The sequence below is a fragment of the Anser anser genome (assembly GCF_964211835.1).
Source record: "Anser anser genome assembly, chromosome: 5".
Taxonomy (NCBI): Eukaryota; Metazoa; Chordata; class Aves; order Anseriformes; family Anatidae; genus Anser; species Anser anser.
Genome location: NC_139725.1, coordinates 38312418 through 38335469, shown reverse-complemented (window position 1 = coordinate 38335469; position 23052 = coordinate 38312418). Strand labels below are relative to the sequence as shown.

General features: G+C 38.7%; 1 protein-coding gene across 9 annotated transcripts in view; it reads left to right on the top strand.

Moving 5' to 3' along the window:
• KCNQ1 (potassium voltage-gated channel subfamily Q member 1) overlaps positions 1-23052 on the top strand; it is a 409094-nt gene that overhangs the window by 107975 nt on the left and 278067 nt on the right. For 8 of the 9 annotated variants that reach the window (XR_014585267.1, XR_014585268.1, XR_014585269.1 and 5 more), the window contains exon 2: positions 2984-3074. Coding sequence is in view for 6 of the 9 variants with exons in the window: in XM_083838814.1 (XP_083694940.1) it covers positions 2984-3074 (91 nt within the window). In the remaining 3 variants the exon portion in view is untranslated. Of the gene's footprint in view, positions 1-2981; positions 3075-23052 lie in introns of all 9 variants that reach the window. The other variant, XM_083838811.1, reaches the window with a different exon arrangement.

The window sequence follows — 23052 nt, the reverse complement described above, 5'->3', positions numbered from 1 at the left end:
AGCATGAGAGAGAATGTGGAATGGTGCAGGGGTGATGGCAGGTGACTGCTGCAGCGGGGCACGGCTGTGGGGAGGGAGGTGGAAAGCACATAGCTGTGTGTTAAATCCTAGCAGGTATGCACAGGAGGTTTAGAGGGATATCATGCAAAGAACCTCTACTCTCGTATTTCTTATAACTTTACCGGCTTTGTGATTCCTTTGTTTAATCTGCATGGGTATGTATGCGTGCATTCATAAAAAGTATTGTGTGCCCAAAAAGATAATGTGCTTTTTCATTGTTGTGATGAGAACCTGCAGCTGTGTCAATTGGGGCAGAGAACTGTTAGTGAAATCTGAGCTGTTCCTTTTCTCATTTGTTTGTTTTAATGGCAGTTGCTTTGTTTTCCTGTCTTAAATTCCAGCCCCAAAGTTTGTCAAATCATCACTTACACTGCAGCCTACCTCTTCCTCTTCATAGGTGTTTCCTTCAGATCTTGCTGAAGGATGTAGAGCAGGTCTAAAAATTCAGGCCTAAGTTCTCATATCTAAATCACATTTAGTAGATGTGAACAGAAGAAAGCTGCATCAGTATTGCTGCGTCCTTTCTATACCAAATCCAAAATAAGATGATGAGAATGGGATATCCATTATGACCCTTTCAGGGTCCACTGACTGGCTGAAAAGGGTCTTCATATTAAAAATTCACAATAAAAGTAGTCCGTTCACTTAAGTACTGCTGAATATTTCAGTCCTTGGAATTATACAGAAATAGTACCAAACTTGTCAGAAGTAGAATGTGGTTTTCCCTTTGCATTTATGTTAAGTGTAACACCTACCCTGAGTAGGAAGCTAATTCATGGGGTTTGTAGAGATTAGGTTGTTAACAATTTTCTACAGGACTTTGAACCTGTGAAGCGCTGTCTGGATGATGATTCCATCATTGTACTCTTCCAGCCATGAAACGGAGTCTAGGAGGAATGGGCCAGACTGGTTTGCTAGTTCTCTTCTCTGGGGGTAGTAATAGATGTGTCAGCATCTTCCCTAATGCCAAAGAAGCAATATCTGGCCACAAGTATTTGGTGTGGGATGCTGTGTGTTTGTGGGCGTGAAGGTCTCTTGTGCTGTCAGCCTGGAAAGAGCACAGTAATACATTTCAGGAGTTTTTCCTGAAGGAAAAAAAAAAAAAAAAAGGGAAAGAAGTAGCAAGATTGAAACAGATCCATGTGAATGAAAACCCTTAAAATACATAGAATGCTGACTTGGTGGAGTTCTGATGTCAGCCTTCACTTCCTTTAGTAGTAACAAGGGGAAAAAAATTGGCAAACAATTCCCCCTTCGGTTTATCTTGTTACTTAGGCACACAGGCTTTCACCTTTAATCCTTGCTAGATTCTCTGTAGTTGCAGTGAAGTACGGAGATATAGTCTTGGCTTTGGTGCCCTCTTGTGGTGTAATGCATTGGCCTCGTTACACTTTCAACATGTACACTAATATTAATGAGTATGCTGAATATTAATTGTTACTGCTCCAAGCAACAGCGTATGTCACTTAGCTCGAAGTGAATGAGTACTTCTGGGAATGTCAGACTCTGTCCAGAGATTCTCAGCTACCTCTGCCTTAACTGAACCCACTCATGTCCATGTTCCAGTGACTGAGGAAGTCTTATAGGTAGAATGGCTGGACGCTTGGGCAAAATGTGGTACGTTTCAAACATCTGGCTCATCCTTGTGCTCTCCTGCCTCATCGGTACACCTCTTTTCTATTAAGAGGAGCAAAAGTTAGAGATACAAGCTCAAACAAGAAGGCTTTTGAGATAAATCAGACACAGCTATATATTTATACTTTGCCTATGAAAAGGTAAATTTTCTTATGTGTATTTATATATGTGGTATTTTTATCCTATTAACTTCAGTTTATTATCACTACTTACTGCTTTGAGTTTTGTACCCGATTACTTACAAGCTGCTTCTTCACAATTCTGTAATGCATTCACAATATCCTTTGTATATGCGTACACTACACTTGTGTGTGCTGCATTTTGAAGCAGGCGTTTTATAATGTCAGTCACATTATAATAACACAATATTTTTGCTTTCTTGAGTACTTAGCCTTTCAAAAGATTCACCCAATTAAATTCTTGCTGCTGTGAAAGAAGGTTAAGGCTCCAGGTGGCTTCAGCTGAGCCATGCCAATTTTCAGTCGCTAACGTCCTGTTTTGGTATATACCTCATGAATTCGGATTTATTTATTGTCATTTCTCTTTTGGGGGGTCAGTTGGCTGAGATAAAACCTAGCTGATAATCATTTCAGAGGTCTGTAAGGGGTGGTCAATTTAGTTACTGTTTTTTGCAGCATGCTTCTGTCAAATGCAAAGGATTGGTGCAGAAGGAGTTGCTTGGGCAGGGGAACGAACCTTTCTATTCACTTTCTCTTTCTGCGATGGTTGTTTTGAAATTTTATTTAAAAAATTGAATCAACCCCAAGTTATGTTTCAAATGCTAAATATCAGACTTTGTTTACCTGGGGCTTTCAGGGAAATGGTTGTTATACAAGGTGGTGTGGGCAAAGCGTATTAAGCTCTGGCTTAGTTGGGATTTCTTTTTGCAGTTTGATAGAATTTGCAAGAGCAAAAGGCAAATATTTGAAGCAATTGGTGGGGAAGTGTGTAATTCAGCCATAGAAGCAGTTAGAACAGGCACAAACAAGGAATGCTGTTATCTGGGGTTGGACAAGTCTCAGAGGTAGGTAAATGATAAGTCTCTTGTACAGTTTTAATTTGGTAATTTTCAACCCAAAAACTGTCTGAAGAGACGTAAGCTATGTAAGATGAAGCAGGAACACCCAGGTTACTAGCTGTGTTTAAGATAATGTAATATCAATGTCATTTCTGTGTGTACAGATAATTAGTGATAGAATAAATATTTGTCCTCCTAGATTTTTATTAGACTCATTACACGTTTATTGTTATTTATATATATATATAAATATAAATTTCTTTTTTACAGTTTCCTTATTGTGCTGATATGCCTTATCTTCAGTGTGCTTTCGACAATTGAACAGTATGCAGCTCTTGCTACGGGGACGTTATTTTGGATGGTATGTATTAACGTGACTGCATGTTTGTTCTTGCTATATTTGTTCAGGAGATCAGAATTTACACATTAAAAGCAACATTTTTTATGGTTTACTTGCCATAAAGTTCTGTTTTTTCCCTAATGAGTCCCAGAAGCACCAGAAGTCGTAATAGCATAAAACCCCACTTTTACCATATATATGGTCTATACTGAGGTTGTCTATATTGTGTCCAATGTGCAAGGTTGTTCTAATTAAGCTTGAATCCCTTGCATTGATCAGAGTAATCCGTCATTCAGCCATACCAAAGACTAGATACCTGAACATAGGGAGAGAAAAAAATTGCAATTTCTTTCTTTTAGCAAAACTCTGATCCAGCTTTCTTTCACAAATGCATAACTGGTATGTTTTTTATTGACTTTGGAGTTAAGACAACTTGTTCTACCTGTCCAATACACTTTTTCTTCAGTAGAGAAAACTTAGTTACCTTTTCTTTGTTTCATTAGTGCTACAGCAGGTATGTATCAAGAAATGTTCCAAGAGTATTGCTGTGCTGCCAATTTAGACTTCATTTGAGAACCTTAGTTTTGAAGTCTGTTAGACGTGATTTTAAGCACAAAAAAATGCTTGATTTGTTGTACCTCAGTGGTAAGTGAGGTCCCCCTGATAAATCATCGATTTCTTTGTATTTGTAAATAAATGACCGTTATTTACTCATGAAAACATTTACTGCATTGAGAAAATAACTAGCAATACAAATGTTTGTTCAAAATAGTTCTTGTAGCTGTGCATCAGTAATATCGTTATATATATCATTAGTGTGAAAAGGCTCACTTAAAACATCAATTATAATAAATTGTTTCAAACTATCTGTTCAATATGTGAAGATTTTAGGCTACATTTTGAATATTGTAAGTACAAATGCATATTACGTTAGATTTAGTGTCAAGCACACATCTTTCTATGGAATGTATCTTCATGCTTACTTATACCTTACAAGTTAGTTAAAAATATTGTATATAGTTTAGTTGCCAGCTTAATGGAGTCTACATTTGTATTTCTCCAACCAGTACCTTACTTGTTTTGTGGCGTGCCATTTCCTTTTTGTACTTTCTTTAAGGGCTTTTTTTTAACCCTAAGTAGTAGTTGTGGATACTTCTGCTAATTTCTGATTAATTTCACTTGTGATAAAATCTCAGTGAGACACTCATCTTTGTAATGTATTATAATATTTTAGTTGAAACATTGCGTTCTTTGAGTGAAATAACTTCTAGTGGCAACATAGCCAGTGGTGTTGTGTGGTTTTTTCCTTCTCACATGATTTCATGAGCAAAATCATGGAACTCATTTTGTCTGTTCATAGCAGGTACTGTTTTTTTTTTTTTCTTTCTAAGGAGTATGAATCAATGTTCCTGTTCTATATCACTTAAAAACTATGGTGAATTTTTAACATGAAATCCTACTGTTACAGTTTCTTGGAAATTCAGCTGTTGTATGTTTATTCAGTGTTGGCGCATATAGGTATTCTTTTCCTAAAGGATTAACTGTGGTGATTTTCAAGAAACTTAAGACGATTGCCAGTGATCCACTGATTCAAAGCAGTAGATGGGCCAACATGCTCTTTGCTTTATCCAGTCTTGATGGGACTTTCAAAGGAGTTGTGGCACCTTGCAAAACAAAATAAAAACGTCAGAATCTGGTTTCTATTAGCTTCTACCTAGTAAAATTTCCTATACTGTTCTTATTTCAAGGTTTTCATGCTTCAGTGACATAGTCATACAAGATACTATAATTATATGAAAGCAAGGTCTAAAAGGGTTGCTGAGATTATATGTATATATTGGCTCTTTTTTGTTCTGGAGCTGTTTATTATTAAAATATTGCAATATCATCTCCTACTACCAAAGCAGGAAATTGAAGATATGTTATCAATAATTTTAAGTATTTTAAATTGAATCTATTTTTCGTAACAATAAGAGAACTGCAAACTTAACATTGGAAAAATAAACAAGGGTAAGTTGGTGTTCCCATTGGTGTTCCAATTTTAGACAAAAAGTTTACAATTAGCTGTTGAATCTTTCTCTACTTGTCACCACACTTCACAAGGCAAAGAGCCTTGATGAAAGCTATACCTAAATGCAGTTGTAATGGGAGATTAGGAGAGAATTGGCCTTTTGTTAGCTTCCAGAATGCAGTGAAAACTGTTTAAATTTGCATGTGTTTATTTTATCTTTTTTTCACTAGATGGTGCTGTTGGAGGGGTTTGACTACAGTTACTCGTTGGCAATTGCCCAGCGTGAGCTGGAGTCTGAGCCAAGACTCTGAAAGGATCATCATTTTGAAGGGTATATGTACACTTGGCCCATTTAAAAGAGTGGTGCGGGAGAGCTTTTGCCATGACTCATAAAGAGAATGTGGTATATCTCTGTAAAAATTGATTTTGAGACTACAATATTTAAACTATGGAAAAAAGTAATTCTGAGATGTATGTTCCCAGAGAGGCCATATTTTTCTTTTATTTTCATAAGCAAGGATTTTATGGTGCCAGAACACAGCAGAATGCTGTTATCTCAGCATGATCTAAGAAAATCCAAGTGCCTGATCCAAGGGGATTAAATATTCTGCTGAACCAAGGGATATTTAGTGTGCCTGAAAAAGCTATTTTCTTGTAGGAATCTCATTTCAATATTGATTCCAACAAAAAAAAAAAAAGTAACAGTATGTTTTTATGATGAAAGTATAAGCTCTTTCCAGCTTTTTGTTTTCTGAGTTCCTTTTCTACTTTAGAGTACGTCTTAGTGAAGAGGTTAAACAGTTTTTAAACATTCAAAAGGCCTTCAGTAAAGAAAAAAGGTAATTTTTCGTGGTTATTTGTCTTATTAGCTTTGAAATAATTCCTACAGCTGAGAGAGAGTGGCACAGAACTGAGGCCTACAAGATATCTAGATTTAATTTCTTGCTTTAATATAAGCTTTTGTTTGAATAGGAGCATTGCTTTTTGTTTGCTGGCATTTTAAGTGCTCTGTATGAAAGAAAGGGAAACATACTTACAGCTCTTGACTCTGAAGGTAGTCTTCACAAAGAACAAATTGTTCAAAATGGTCCCAGCATTTACCTTCTGATTATCTTTGTGGTTTGAGAAGGCCAAGGCTTGCAATCTGGACATTGATAGTTGTTCTTATTTTCATTATTTTGAAAAATTGAATAAAGCATTGCCTGTATAGGTTGCCAAGGTAATAGGCATTACAGGCTGCATCTACCAACTGATGCAGTCTCTCTGAAGAGCAGCTCTGGATGAGAAAGCTCTCAGTTTAAGCAGTGCTTTACATCCATCCTGAACAGGTCTGAGGGATTCAAATCAGATGCTCGTAAAGTGGAAAGAAGATAGTCTGTTAGGGGCAGCTGAACCAATTTAATGAAATGGGTTTAAAAGCAAACAAATAAAGCCAAGCCCCTTGTTATTGTTTGGTGTAGCTGAGTACTGAGAAGCTGAACAACGCCAGGAAGGAATGAAGAGGTAATATGTAAGGAAAATATGCTAAGACCAGTGAAGGAAAGATGAGCATTTTTTTTTCTTTTACATGCACTGTGAGTCAATTGTAGAGGGGAGGTATAGTTTTCCTTTAAAATCTGTAGAGGGCAGCATTGGACCATGCTGTGCCCCATTTGGGGTAGCTGAATTCAGATATTGGATGGTGTCCTGAAGTAGGTAAAAATATCCTTTTGGAAGAAGTGAACTATTAATAAAGGGATGGTTTTTCACATGGGTTTGGGGAATTTTATACGAGTAATAAACAAAAATAATTCTCCTGGGGGAGAGAGAGGTTGAAGAGAAGGGTTGTATAAATGTTGCCACCAGAGACAACTCTCACCACTTTGTGGCTACAACCACAAAGTTCATGTTGTTTGGCCTGATTTCTCATCATCCGGATAGCTGTAAGGAAAATGTGAGAACAATTAAAGCTTTCAGTGAAATGAATTGGACATACATTTGCATGGAGGAGAAAGAAACAGATACTAAACTTCTAAGCACACCGAAAGATTTCCAGTATGCTTATATGCTTCCAGATAGGCTCTTGCCATCGTCTTCGGTGTTTCCTTTGCAGTGGGGAAAAAAAAATCGTTTGGCTAACCTTCTTTATAGTTACCATTGAAAATTATTTTTAGATTTATATGGTACAAATAACCAGTGATTTATAGAGAAGAAAACAGTTCTACATATCTTGCATACATTTCTTCTAGCAGGTTCAAAATGTGCCAGGCTTGAATTCTAATTTTAGTCTGCTACAATGGAGCTTGGATTTGATAAAGATAGGTTTGGATGCAGAAAATTGATTACTTCCATTTCTTCCTGTTGTAAGAACTATGTAAAACAAAAAATATTTTCTTGGCCTTCAGTACCTGGAGTTCTCTGGTGCTGTATCTGAACATAGTCATTTAAAATAAAGCCTGCAACTAAATCACTGTGAGCGAAGGAATCAGAATTTGGCATTTCTCTACCTAACACTTTGGGATGAGATGACTACGAAGCACCAAGCATTAACTGGGTCTCAGTCTCTGAACACAGGCTCTGGAAAGTGTGACCTTCCTCAAGCTTGATGGGGAGCTGGCGACAGATTGCAGGCCAGCATAAACCAATGGTGATGGATTGGTGCTGTCTGCTGGCTACTTGGTGGCCTGCATGATCCGACATGGTGATATCCCTTGCTGGCAGCATGAGGGTATTGGCCAAAATCTGAAATGAACACAGTGCCAAATTATCCTTTTGCTCTGAGTAAGCCTCCCTAGCTTTTCATACACAAATTACAGTAGCCTGAGAGTCTTCAAAAAACACTGCTTTTGTATTGCGTGTAGTATGTTGAAAAATAGGGAGATACATGTTCCAGAGTTGTTGGTAGTTCACCTGTTCCTCAAGAGCTTGTGTTTATTCTCATAAGTCAAGTAGTATGGCCAGGTTTTGTTTATTTTTTTTTAGTACATCTACACTCCAATAAAATCTGTTCAAAGGTATGTCTAAGAATATAACATCACTAAAAAAAAAAAGAATGTTTTATTAATTTTTAAATTTTGTTTGCTTTTGTCAAGCTTTCTACTTCAGGGTTAAAGTTTGTTGAAGCTTTTCTGGGGTGTAAATCCATGTCAAGCTCAGAACGTTTGCTTGTTAACTCTAGAAGAAACACGATAAACTTTTTTGCTCAAATTTATACATGTTTTTTGCTACTTAATATTTTAGTAAACAAACAGATGAATACAAATGCCATCTTGAGGGGGGAGAAAAATAGAACTATGAAATACTGGTGCACAGTGCAGCCAAGCAGTGAAAAGAAAGATTTTTAAATTTAGGATTTATCTGGATTAGTGTGTAATGTTTGCAGTGACAGGTGTTTCCTTTATGCCTTGCCCAAATGTCTGGAAAGTAGTTTGTCATTAAGTGCTACATTCAGTGTGTATCTCAATTTCAGTATAACTGGAGGGTCTATGGCTTTGTTAGGTCCTTGTTTTCACATCTGACCTCAGCCAGCTGGAGTCTATTGTTTTAAGCGTAATGTAACAGCTGACATAACATAACGGATATCAAGCTGAAAAGCTGAAACAGTGCAGTGAACTGATGCAGAGGGAGGGGAAAGTTGGGAGGGAGGGAGAGGGGCAAAACTAGCTTCATGATTCAAAGTGGAAACTTGCTGCCTTGTTTTCCCTGGGGGAATTAGCTAGGAAATAATGGGATGAGTCTGAAGTTCTATTAGCAATTGATTACATATGATAGACTACTGAGGCAGGTTTGAGTTTGCCAGCTGTCCCTGGCTGGTGGCTCTTGAATTGCTTTAAGTGGCCCTCAGTAGGCAAAACTGGAACAAACTCTGCAGGTGTGGTGTAATTGTAGTGCAGAACAGCAGCATGTACCAATGTCTTGCGAGAAAGGAGGTTCCCAGAGTTGGAAGAGAGAAAACAACTTAAACAGATGGAATGGATTAAGAATTTTATTTTGCAGTGTTGGATTACGTGGTTTCAATTAACTGGCTCGAAAAAGCAAAAGCAACTGGACTACCTCTTAACTTTCTTAGCTGCTGCTAAAGTAAGCTTATATGAGTTCCTTTTCTAAAAACTTTGTTCTCGACTTGTGAGTTTAGTAGGAAGGCACATCTTTGTGTTGACCACTGATCAGTACTGGAAGGATAAGGCGTAAATGAATGTTCTGTTAGAAACTTGCCTCAGCCGTGAAAAAAGTGGCAAATACATGACACTGTCCACAGAACAGGAACAAGAAGGTACAGGGATCTCCCTATTATTTCTTCATATAGCTATACTTAGAGAAGCATCAAAACATATTTCTATTTTTAGCAACAATTAGAAAAAATATCTCTGGCTGGATTGCATTCATATTGAGTAGAGCATCTGGCAGCTCCACCCTACTGAAAGTTCATTCCATGTTTTTAGGAGGGAAAAAAAAAAAGGCCAGGACTCTATGCTGTAGTTTGTTTTTTTTGTTTGTTTTTTTTTTTTTTAAGTATATGGGCATAGGCAACCAAATTAGGTCCTACATTTATAAGTGAAGTTTTTATGGCTCGAGACTTGCAATTATGCAGTATGTTTAACTCTGTGTATATGAGTAGTCATAATGACTTCAGTGGAGCTTCCTGTGCATATAAATATTAACGGGATCAGGGTGTATTAGGAAAGGTTTCATGAACAGTATCTGCTTGTACTTAGGGATACCCTAGGAAGCACAAGAGTTTGATTTATGTAACTGCAAGCTGTGTTTGTCACACATCTAATGTTTTAAGTTTATTTTTATCTAATTTACTTTTATTTTGATAGTATAAAAAAACATGCAGACTGAAGCATCAGCTCTACCAGGCTTGTCTTGCGCAGAGTTTCTAGGGACCCAACACCAGTAGAGATGTCCTAGAGCTTCTGCATTGCCCAGCAATGCCAAATGTTCATTTCAGGGACCTCTACCTTGGTGTATTGCTAGCATCAGGTATTTCCACCTAACCCATCAAATATCAACACGTTTTCAAAGTGATGGGAAGCCAGGAATTGTTATTAGCTCTCAGAAACAGCAGGACTTCAAAGAACTAACAAAATAAACAAAATGCCTGTTCTCACACCCGGTCTGTGACAGCAAGCTATGTACTTCCTCACTTTGATGGTTTCCCTTATGTTAATGACATTGGGGCTGTCTGATGTGTGCTGAAGTAGACAGAGAATGTCTAGCAGCTGTCCATGGATCCATGTGGCATTTGAGTTTTCAGGTGGGCCTAATTAGTATTTAACTGAGAAAAGTTACTGGTTCTAAAAGCTAGAGGCAGCTACAGTAGCTCTGGTGGTTTCTTTTAGTTGTGGTCCCTGCACTAACCATTCAAGTAGCAAATGTCAGCAGCACCTTTTGTAACAGATACAGCAGCACTGAAATAGTACAAATGATCTCTTAATGCAGCTCTGAGCTAGGAAACTCAGGAAGGGGAGTGAAAAAGAGCTCCAGCCCTTTGCTTATGTGTTTTTCTTTTAATTTAATTCCTTGTTTCCACATATGTTTTCCACATATATACTCATATTTAATTTCTTTCCCCTCCAACATCCCTTTAACATCCTTATTGAAGTGCCTTTCACAAACTTTCTTGTTTTTGTCAGCTTGACAGGATGTGTTTACACCTGGAATGCCTGCAAAATCAATTGATTTACTCATCGTTTATCCCTCTGCAGCTATTTCCCATGTAAAGATGAGAAAGGACATCTGCTATAGAGGTAATCTGACTATTCCATGGCTCCCTGCAGCAGAGCAGGTACAGCATATTTAGGAGGCTGTTTCGGTTGTAACGTTGCAGATCAGTTTATACACATTGTATTGTGATTCAAGTGAGTGGCCTCCACCTGGTCTGCAGGCAAGGAGTTTGACACCTACCTTCTAGGAGCTGTTCCAAGCCATTGATTTAGTATATGAAGCTAAGAATGAGTTATATTTAGTGGCAAGGGAAAATGGAGGAGAGAAAATTAAATATTTACCAATCTTACTTCTGTAATGCCTTGCAAACATGAACATACTTAACCTTGCAGCATTCTTGGGAGGTGAGTATTAGCAGTTCTACAAGTAAAATTGGGTGACCCGTAGTTTTTCCACCATAGCTTGGCTCTGTGAGATTAAACCAATGGAGAATTCAGGCTGCACATTCAAGAATGGGTTTCAGCCTGCATAAGCTGGCACTTGCCACCCAAAGAAATGGTTCTGCTGCTCCATTCCTTGTGCCAACACAAGCATTTGTGCAGCTATGTTGTAAGCTGCCTTGGAGAACCGTATGGGTTCAAACTAACCTTTTTTTTGGCCAGATGAGATTGCTGCTTTTGGCAGCAGTGCTGGCTTGAAGTGTTTGTGGAACTACAGTGTAAGATTTCTTAGCTTTTGATAGTTAAAAGCGTGATGGAAACTTTATCTGCAACAAAAATTTGCAAGCAGACTTGTGTGCTATCCTTCTGAGAAAAAGATATTATTGTTGTTTACATTACAGTCCATTCAAAGGGCCCTGCGTGTAGGATGAAGTATAGTACCTAGTAGAGCGCCCACACACTCTAAAAGATAGTTCCTACCCTTATGGACCTTGCAGTCTAAACAGACAAAGTGGTGAAAAGGTGAGCGGAAGGAAGTATGAATAGCTTCTTGCACAGCCAGGCACTGAAGCAGAGAAAGAATAAACTTACCAGAGTCCCACTTTGGGCCTGCTCCAAGTGTTCAGGTTCTGTGATGGGCCTCAGCAGCCATAACACTGAAGAAAAGACATTTTAAATTTCTTGTCTCATTTCTTAGTTTAGGACCTGTCACTATGAAAGCTTCTTTAATATGACAGCTGAGATTTTGGCCCTGTTTTCACATACTTAAGTCTGTTAGTGCCTTTCTTTTATTGATTTGACTAAATAGTTAAGTAGCTTTTTATGTCTACTTTGCCTGTTTTGTAGCAGGACAGCAGGATATCAGCCTGACAGCTGATTGTGACAGACTTGATTGAAATTAATTTTATCCTATAGGTTTAGGCATGTCTACTATAATCTAGAGCCAGTTATCGAACTTGAATTGGCAGCTCAGCTGTGTCTACAAACAAAAGCTGTTTTGTTCCAACTCAGCTAGAACAGACAGGGCTGTAGGTAGGGTTGCAGAAGCATGTCTTTCTGGAAGAACTTAAGAAGTAGTCATCTGCTAGCTCTTCACTGCTGCCCCACTGTGGGGTTTTGCTCTGCCTAGAAATGGATTGTGTTGCTTTCACATTCATAGTGCTGCAGTGTATAGTTGACCCAGAAAGCTTTGTTTAACAGCAGAGCTGGTTAAAACCAATTTAGTCACATTGAAGAAGGCGAATGAGCACTTCCACAACTGGTTCAGCTTTGTGGGTGGCAATCTCCAAGATGAGAGGTGCTCTAATGAGGAGTTGGGTGTGGTAATATCTTCAATCTCTGTTACTGTCTTTTAAGTGATTAAGAGCACGTGGTTGCATGCGTCAATATTGCCTAGTCCCATGGGGTATAATTGTACTATTATATCATCATTATTATTAATACAATAACAGGAACATTTGGGTTTGTATTATTACAGCTATTTTGATAAAGGCAAAAAAAGCTGAAAAGAACATGCATTTGTACAAGAGTACCAGTGTTGAACATGTGTGTAGACTACTCCTGAGATGACAACTTGCCTTATAAATTCCTAGCACACACAAATTAAAAGCTACTTGGACCCTACTGCAATTTTCAGATATTACAACGTTTCTTTTCATACTTAAAAATTTTCATGTGTGTTATGATCCAGCTCATTAGTAAAACATTTAAATATTTAACTGGTAAGCCATATGCCTTTCTGAAGCAGAATTAAAAGGGATGTAAAGAAAAAATTCTTTCCTTACTCCAAACTCCAAGCCAGAAGTGCTATCTCATCAACAAGGAAAAAATACAAGAATATTAGGGCAGTATACTGTCTGTGCTGAAGCCAGTGTCAAACTCTCTACTGATACATTCCCATAAGCACATTTGTGATATTGTAGTAAGGTGTGGAGAATAGATCTAGGGTCTTACAGGCCCTGAAAGCAGAACAAGGTTTGCAGCTGTAATCAAAATGAGTAACAGTTTGTAAGCAAAGCCCCATTTTCTTGTTTAGGTAGTGATATTTCTAAAACTAGGAAACTCCATGTTAAAATGCTGGAAAATTGTTTTAAAGTAGTACATTGAGAGCTGTTTAAAGAGCTGATTCCATTTCAACTGCACTCTGGTTCCTAAGTGTTCAGACACATGGGACTGTTCCAGACAGTTCATTTGTTTCATAGATTATGTGGAGAGACGTTTCTCTTTCTAAAACCAAATCCTATTTTCATCGATATCTTACAACTCTTTGATCTGTATCTAAACTGCTAATCTGTTCTGATTTTGTATCTGAAACTAGCTTTCATTTGGAATATGAGAGTAGTTTTTGTAACACATAGGGGAAGGCATTGTATTTTGGGCAACTTTTCATTGCAGTGTTACTTTGTGCATTTTGGTAGGGAGAGGGAATGAATGCTAATTCAGACAAATCCCCTGGGATTTTAAATCTCCATTAAGTGTCTTCAGGCGACATGCACCTAGATTTTAATATCTTTTTAATATAAGAAACCCTCAGCACCGTGGTTCCTGCAGATTTCCTACAAATGCGTAGATCAAGGCTGGTAGGGTGATCTGGAAAGTAGCAGATGAGAAGTGGGAGATGGTGCTGCTGCCTCTTTGGGCACAGAATGGCGTAGAAATGCAGGAGAGCATTGCAAATAGTTGTAACATTAGGCAACTGTTCATTGTAGAGAGAGCAAGGGACATCAGAAGCATCTTTTTCTGATGAGTATTATCTTAGAGTTGTCTGTTCCTTTTAACAGCTCTTTCTTTGCTCTAATTTTTCACGGCTCATTGACAAAGTTGCTTATAGGTATACTTTTAATGTTTAAAGGAGATGTTTTTTTTCTTAATATTGAACAGAGACATTGAGCTAGAGCTTTTCCCTTACAAAAACTAATTGCTTTAGAGAGCTGGAGCAAAATGATGGGGACTCAGCAGAAGCTTTGTGCAAAGGTGCAAGATGTAGTAGTAGAAATGCAAGGTGTCTTAGTTTAGGAAAGAAGTACATGATCAGATATTTCTTGACATTTCTGTTCTGTCACCTATTGAAACAGTGACTTCTTGAGCATTGCAATTCCTGAGTGGATTGCAGGTGTCACTCATCATGGAATTACATTTTCTGTCATTCCTTCTCCTACCTGGGCTTAAATCGTTACCAACTGAAGCAGTTCACAAGACATGGGGAATTCAAACATTTAAAAAAAAGCCGAAGTCAAGACTTTGGGAGCTTCTCTTCTGTCAGAGTTGCGTGTGCCTTGCTTTGACTTTCTACTTGCATTGTGACCCTTGCCTGCCATCTACAGTAAGAGAGACTGCTCCAGTGTGCCTCTTTCATGGTGGCAGGGAACATCCTTTTGTTCTCTGGTTTCCTTGAGCTGGGCTGCCCACAACCTACAGCATTCTGTGGCTCCAGGCCAACGCAGAAACATTTGTTGGGTCCAGAGCTGCATATAGATATTGTTGATTAAAAGTTGGAACAAAGTCAGCATGGAAAAGGCTGCTAACGAAGCATGTCAGCTTTTTTGAATTAAAATGTCTTTTAATCACTTTTATATAAATACTGATCCCGGCCTCTATTCCAAGAGGCTTCAGAACCGTAAGTATTGTGTACTTTTTAAAACAAAAACGAAAATTAAACTGGTGTGGGGCATTCTTTAAAAATGCTACTGATTTTCTTCTTTACTCTTAGTCTTGGATATAAGGCTGAAAACAAATAGTAAAATCTTGGAAAATATTTTTGTCTTTTCGTTTTGTTTTATTTCTCAGTAAGATAGTATTCATGTGCCATGGGACTAGAAGGAAAAACAAAGGCATCTGACCAGCACAGCAGAAATGATATACAGAATAAAGAAGACTTTTTATTTGTAATCTTAGTTTTTTCGTCATCTCAGTTCATACCACAGAAAATCAATAACTTTCAGTTGCTTTGGTAAAGTATTATTAAGTAAAAATCAAGCAGTCCTTTTAACAAATGAGTATACCGTAATGTTACTGGGTCTAAGGCTAAAGTTTCAAAGCAACGAGCGTTTTACTTGGATTTATTTAATGTCAGTAGCTTGTCGGGTCTTTGTTTGAATTAGAAGCCATTGTGGGCGGTCAGAAATTGAACTTTATGTAATATAATCTATCTGTCACTTAGTATCAGTTCCCTAACAGTGATGCTAACACATTCAGACTTTAGCATCTGGACCTCGCACTTGAGTTTTCAGCCACTAGGTAGGGTCTAATGTTTCAGTGCTTCCATGTAGTTTCTTCCCAGCTATTTCCCATCTGTGTATGACTGTCCCACTTCCCTAGGGGTCAGTCACTAGTGCTGTTGATGTCACCAAACAAGCCTTTTCCCAAGAGAAATTTTTTTTGACTGTATCACTTGTTAAACCGCACTAGACTGGTGAATTCATTGTCTCTTCTTCAAAAGCTAGAAAATGCATAATAAAGCAGAAGGTTGTGGGATTATGCTTGAGCATGTCTCAGAGATCAACATAAAGCGTTTGATTTCAGGGGCTAATTCTAGAACAGTGTGCTTCGGTCTCCTCTCACGTGTTACAAAACAGAGGCTAAAGTTTCTGTGGAACAGTGAGATGTAATTGCAGGAAAGATTAAGAACAAACCTAAGGGTCTGTAGGTGGGTTCTCAAACTCCCTGACAAGTTCAGCTCTTAAAAAAAAGATACGAAACATACTAAAATACACTTAAAATTTGCAGTCTGCTGGCTACCACCTCTAGTACGTTTATGGCTTTTCTGGAAATGTGCCTCTAGGTGCTCCATGCTTTCCTAACTGGGGAAGACCTTGGAGGAAAGCAGGGAAGTCTGTCCTTGAGCAAGAGAGAAAAATTCATAAATTTCCACCCTGAAAGCTTCTCAGGTTGTGCTTCTGTGATCACTGCTATTTGATGAGCTATGTGCACTGCTTGGAAGTTGGTTGTGATTGAGGGCACCTTGGTGCATTGAGCCCAAACATAATGCAGAGAGATAAGTATTGTAGAGAAAAAGCAGAGAAGGAACTGGACTGAGGGATGCTCTTCCTCAAATCTCTGCTTTGTAGGTAGCAAAGTGCCTGCTAAGAGTAATGCCAGAGGTCTGAACAGTCTTAACAAATAGGGTGTTTTTTCTCATATGCTTTCCCTCTGTGTTCTTCTGTGAATTAGTTTCTTTGGTATTATTTCCCGAGTCAGAAAACTCGACAGAGTCAGCCTGGAGCAGTACCTCTTCAGTCTCTTGAGCGAGTAGCAAGGAGGGAATGAAACTTCCCTCAAAACATCTGGCTGTACTGAGCTGTGCTGGTGCATTTGCCTCCAAGGGAAGATGACTGACTCCTGGGGTGGGGCCAGATCAAAGGGAAGGTGCAGGGAAACGGAAATAGTGGTGAGAAAGGATGCCAAAACGTTTAAAATATAGCTGCTGTATCTATCCAGTGGTCTAGCTCCTGTTTGTGGAATAAATTTTATGAAAGATGCACTTATTTATGTTAGCCTGTGATGTGTAGGTCTAGACCAACCGGCATATTTTAAGAAGCTGGGAAAGAAAAGAAAAAAAGACCAAACTATTTTGCTTGCACTTTTTGCTTTAAGGTAATTTAGTCTAAAAAAAACCTTTGAAGTAAAAATAAACATTGTATTTTAAGTAGCTGAAAGCATTTATTATGTTTGCAAAGGCCTTTGCTCTTAGCAGTCTGGTTTGAGGAGGATTTGTTTTTGCCTAGAAGAAACAAAAATACTTGTGCATTTGCTTTTGACTCCTGGAATGCCAGGAGTCCTCTTCTGTGTGAAGCAGGGTTGTACAAAGCATTATATTAATAGGAGCGCAAAGGAGAGAGACACTGGTAGTGGGGTGATCTAGAACAGCTACATGAAAATCTCAATTTCTGTGGCTGCTCTCATGAGTCATGGGTCTCATTTGCTTTGATTTCCTTTCCTCTAGTGCTGCTGTTAGGGTTGGCACTAACAGGGGGGTCTTGATGTCAAACAGGGATTTAGAGAGATGCCCGCAGGAGTCTGAACAGGTAGCTATGACTGCAGGCTGGGAGCCACCCCAGAAGTCTCCTGCACATTTGTCACCAAGTGAAATGTGGAGCACCTTTCTAAGGTCTGAAACATTCAGTGGTCTCTGCACTGTGAAATCTCTATTCACCTGGTAAAATTTATTCAACTGTCAGAGACGCATTTATTATTTGCAATGGAAACCCTGTAAAACATGACAGTTCTTGAAGTCAGATGAAAAGTGGCATTTTCAGCTACATTTCACTTTGATCCTCACTCCATCTCTCCCAGCTACACCATGACTATACATGGACCATAACCAAAAGTATATCTGTAAGTCCAAGACATCGATGGCTGTGGTGCTATTGTTAAGCTCTATTATATACAAAGTCTTCACTTGTAATTTAAAGTGATGAACTTCAGATGCTAATTCCCTATTCATACACACAGAGGATTTAAAATTCAGGTTTGGTACTCACCCTACATATATGTGTGTGCGTGTGTGTATATATACATATATATACACACATAATTAGCACATTTGAAATCAAATTGTTGCCTTCTGTGAAATTTTGGGTTTTGGAGATGTATCCCTGCTGTCTGGTTCAAAGCACCATTACTGACAATTCAGATTAAAGAAATACATTGGCATCTTTCTACACAATAAACATGTAAAAGATTTTTCCTATTACCTGGTGATTTGCAGTTAATGTCAATCTTTGTCCTTCAGTTTAAATACATGAGCCCAGAACAGCCTGTCTGTGCGTGTGCTTTGTTAAATCACATGTAATTCTTGTTCTGCAGCATTCTGTGTTAGTGTTCCTCTTAGCTGAGAAAGGACAGTGAAGAACCATTGAGACTGAGTGTAATACAATATTGTTCTAAGCAGTGGGTCAAAACCAATGAACATAATCAAATGAAAAATGATTACAATTAATTATTGGTTATGCAATTAAGTCAGAGAACACAAAGAGGTGTGAGAAGGGGGTGAACAGATAAACACACCAGAGGTAAAAATATCTCCCAGTGGATTTGACCTCAAAACACAGCCACACAAGTCAGTGAAGTCTAGTCTGATGTGAAATGCTTAATTTTTTGGCTATCAAAATAATAAAGTAAAACTCTTAAATGTGTTCAAATAACTCTTGCAATACCAACACAGGTATGCATGAATTTCTTTACTGTATTCTGAAATATTTATAAGTAAAACTACTTAAATCCTGTTTTATCCACTGAATCTTTAAAAAAAAAAAAAAGAAAAAACTCAGGAAAAGTTTGTGTACATGATGGAATTTTGCATACTTATGTTCTTAGAGCTTGATTTCACTCTTTGAATATAAGGTTGTGTTTAAAAGCTACATTATTCTGGCATCTGCCCAGGTTATGATCTTCAGAACTCTTTAGTATAGACTAAAATAAGCAGCAGCAGTAGTAGTTAAACAAATAGGGCACAGTCAAAGCAAATGCTTTGATCAAGTATCGTTGACAAATGTACTGTTATGGAACATTTTAAATAGCACCTTTTATTTCTAGCTTGCTGTAGTGCATGGCGTTTGATGAATCAAAACAGGTGGATTTTATAAGCTACGTATCTCATGTTTTAGAAATTGGTAGGATTAATCAAGGATTAAAGTAGTGCAATGTGCATGTCTTTTAGTAAGTGCATGTAAAAACACGTTTTGCAATAAATACATCATTTAGTTACATAAGCCATCAATTTAAGGAGCAGACTTGAGAGAAAAGATGCTGTTGTCTAACCTCTCGTATGTACATCGAACGTGGCTTGGATAGCGATTTCAGCTCAGCAGTGTTTATGCCGCCATGAGCGGCTGCGCATTGCAACCTACTGGAGGGAAGCATTAAGTGGTGTGTGCAGCTCCAAGCGTTGTACTGAGGGTTGTTCTCTCTTCGTGGTTGTGAGACACTGACATATTGCCTACCCCTTCTATTCCACTTGGAGGGTCCGCAGTGATTGTGATTTAAAACAATGTCTCATTATGGCAAAGACGTGACCCCTGATTTTAAACAGGGAGCGACCTTTGCCATCACACAAACATGTTAAGCAGCTTTATTAAGGCAAAAATTTAAAGTAATGGTTTGCTTGATACCAACCACTTGGTAGATTGGCACAAAAAGTGACAAGCTAACAGTAACAGCTTTTTGAATATACATTGTGCCACAAAACTTAATGCCTGAAAATCAGAATCTCTCTCCCTGAGTTTTTTCAGGTGTTCAGAATGGGAGCTACATACTATTGAATGTCAAGAAGGAACTGTAGGATGCTGTGTTACACTGCGATAGTTCTGTCTTGCAGAGTATTCACATGAGTGTTGCTTCTTTACTTTGAGGTGAGGTGTTGGAGCCTGTCTTCTTCTTTCCATGCCCTGCCTTTTGCCCTGGGTGCCCCTGCTCTGTGTTGCCAGTTAAACTGTGTACGTTCCCAATCCTGTTAAGCCTGGTTTTTCCAGATGAAGATGTTGGACTGTAGCACATATGACTCAATGTGAGGCAGTGGCTCAGGCAGCCCTATTACTTAAATCTGTGAAAAGTGACAGCCATTCAATAAGCACATTGGGGATTCTGTCTTAACGTACAGAGTTCCAATACTTGCTTTTAAAAGGCCCAGTACTGGCAAGTAGGATTTGAAAGTGAAATATTGAAAAAGAAACCTTAGAGCCATGGTCTATGATTTGGTCAATAGTGTCTGTTGAATTTGGTATCAACAAATGCAAAAATGCCTCTCCCCCTGGGGTGCATTGTTCCCATAACAGGGGTGCTAGACAGCCTTCTGCAGTGGCTCCTTTGCTGCTACAGTTAGTTGCAGTTGGTCATTGTTTTAAGCTTCTGTTGGCATCAGTTAATTTGCTGCACTAGATGAGAACTTTATGGCCTACTGTAGAGCTGACATGCACTCGCTTCTACCCCTGCTGTTGGATCTGGCAGAAAATCCATTTACTTCACTCAGGTGCTGCAACGCTCTTTTTTTAGGTTTGTTTGTTTTTTCATTACTTTCAGGAACCCAGGTGCTGCTTTTACTCGAGATTCCAGTGTGAACGCACGTCATCTGGCCTGAGGCTGAGATGCCACAGTTAGGTTCACTGCAGGTTTCCAGGAGTACCTCTTTCCTGCACAGGTTTATGGATGGAGCCATGGGTTTCTCAGCTAAGAGCATAAAGGGAGGTGGGACAAGTGCATGCCTAGTTGCATTTCTGAAATAAAATACAAGTTTCTGAAGGCTCCAAGGGGCGAGTCTCCCTGATACGGGTGAAGAGGTGTCACCTGGCAGGTGTCCTACCACCACCATCTCTCTGGCACAGTTTAGGCTTAAAGAATCTAAATTGCTTTGCAGGTGTGTAAACTTAGCTCCAAGTGCTTACATAATTTTAGAAGATGTGTTGCTAAGCCACTGAAACACTTATGAAAACATTGTCCCAAGATACAATGTACAGTGGTAGCCATTGTGTAGCTATAATAATGAAAAAATGCTGTGCCTTGTGATGCACCCTCAGATTTTCAGGGTCTTGCACCTTCAGGAGAGTTAAGGAATCTGTTCTTTTTTCTGATTTTAAACAAAATGCTTTTTTAATGCTTCTAAAGTATGAGGAAGCACCCAAGAAAATAGAAAGAGATAAAAAAAAAAATTGGCTATGGTTGTATTTTATTAAAAAAAAAAAAAGTTTTGTACTGGTGTTGCAGTACAACGTATATGTTGTACAGCTTTAAAGAATGATAGGGATGGTTGTGATCTGAAGTTGAAATACCTTTTCATCGTGGGATTTTTCTTGCAAAATTGCTCTAAAAATAAAACAAAAATCATCCTTTTACTTCTGTGGAGTACAAGTACCGTGACCATGTCAAGGAAGACTAGAGTTCTTCAAAGTTTGCGAACTGCCCCTAACAAAGGAAGCTAACTCCACATTATCCTTGCTGCGGTGTTGTACCTAGGTATTCACTGAAAGCCTTTTTTAGCATGATGCAAACTGCTCTCCTTTCTGTATTGCTTTATATTTTATGAGAGCTTAAGTTGTCTTTAGACTCAAGCATTTGTAAGCCTTTGCTGTGACAAGGCTGTAATAGTAAGTACCTGGAGGTAATGCATAAACTCAGCATGTGCTGGAAAATGGACGCATATATAAGGTCTAAGGAAGTTGGGTTTAAATGAAGAAAGCAGTAAGATGTAATCTTTCTCTCTCAGGAGCCCTGAAAGGAAATCTGGTTGCACTGGCTAATTTAGGGAGAAAACATGAATTTTTGCTGAAGTAGTTTATCCAACTTTTACTTATCCTAGATTTCACCATGTGATTATTGTGGTCTATAACTGCAGCACTGGGGAAAAAAATGGTATGCAAGTTGTCTTTGTTTACACAGCCCCTATGTGCCTAGAAATTCTTCACTGCAGTACCATCACTTTGTGCAAGCCACAGGGTGGCTGTTAAATTGATTGGTCAAACCTGTAAAATGTTCCTCTGGCAGTTCTAGAGGCTGCCTTTGGTTCTTGCTGTGGAAATTTTCCCCACTTATAAGTTTAAAGTGGAAAAACGTGCACTCGTGTGCCTCACTGCAAAGGAAAGTGTTGGAGGACATCACCCAGTGTGTTGTGGGTTTTCTTCCCTCCAGCTCCCAGTCAGCTCACTTTGGGAACCAGCGATGGCTGTCTGCTCACCTGTAACTGCTGTCCTCTGACTCCTTGCATAACTTTTTATCAGCAGGTTGATGTCTTTCACCTTCAGCTTTGTTTGGAAAAGAAACCTCTGCAAAATGTGTCTGGCGATGCTGACTGGCAGGATTCCTGTGAAAAGCAAGCAGGGAGGAGCCCAACTGCTTTCTCTGTGCACTGCTCCAGGCTGAGCATGACCTTATTGTTATTTCTGGACATGCTGATTCAGCATTACAATGGAGTGCAATATATACAAAATATGAGTGGCTGCATATGTTAGATGAAAAAGTAAACAGGTCAGAGTATGTCCTGAGATGTGTATTTATAGCTCATTGACATCAGTAGGAGCTACATACATCTGAGGGCACGCTCAGCCTGTGTGATAAGTGGAAAAAACACATGCCTTAAGCAAAGGAACAGGAGCTGCATATCATACAATTAAGGGAATATTGCTTGTAGCTGTCTCAATATATACCCTACTTTTGTTGTATGTATAACCTGAGTGATTAGTGCCTGTTGGGTGTGGATGGGACAAGTTGTACCTTTCTGTAGTTGCTTAAAAGTTACAAATAGGCATGACTGAGTAGTCGAGGGACATTGAATTAAACATGCTTGAATTAATAGGGTAATGATTGGGGCTGCTCAGAGCTATAAAATAAATACTAGGTAAAGCTCAGTGCTGTGTGGCAACAAGATCGAGCCGTGGGGTTGCAGGAAGTATTCTGAAACAACTCAACTTTGTTGTTAAGTAAGAGAGGTAATCCTAAGAAAGCTCTCTACATAGGCTCCCTGTGCAGTTAACGTTTTAAACCCCCCTTTGGCTTGTTGTTATGACTTCAAAGATACTCTAAAGCCTTAGTTAAATTGATCATTAACTCTGCAAAGTTATAATTAGACATTTGAACTTGGCTCCATTCAAAAAGAAAATGCAAGAATGAAAATCCTAGCCACCATTGTTTCTCTGCAGCTCATCAGCATGGTCAGAGATGGATTAAAGTTCCACAGGAGTTAAAAAGCAATAGGAATTTGAAGCATTAACCAGCCTTGCGGGAAGGATGGGGAGTCATTAATCCACAAAGTTTTCCTTTGAAAGTACAAAGTGAGAATAATGTGGGGAACCTGCAATGGGTTACTAACGGAGATTTAGATTTAAGCTCGTAAAACCATTGAGATAGGAAAGTTGGGCTGGAAGCATGTGTTGGGGAAACCTGCTTTGCCAGTGCAGTTATTGAACACGTTAAA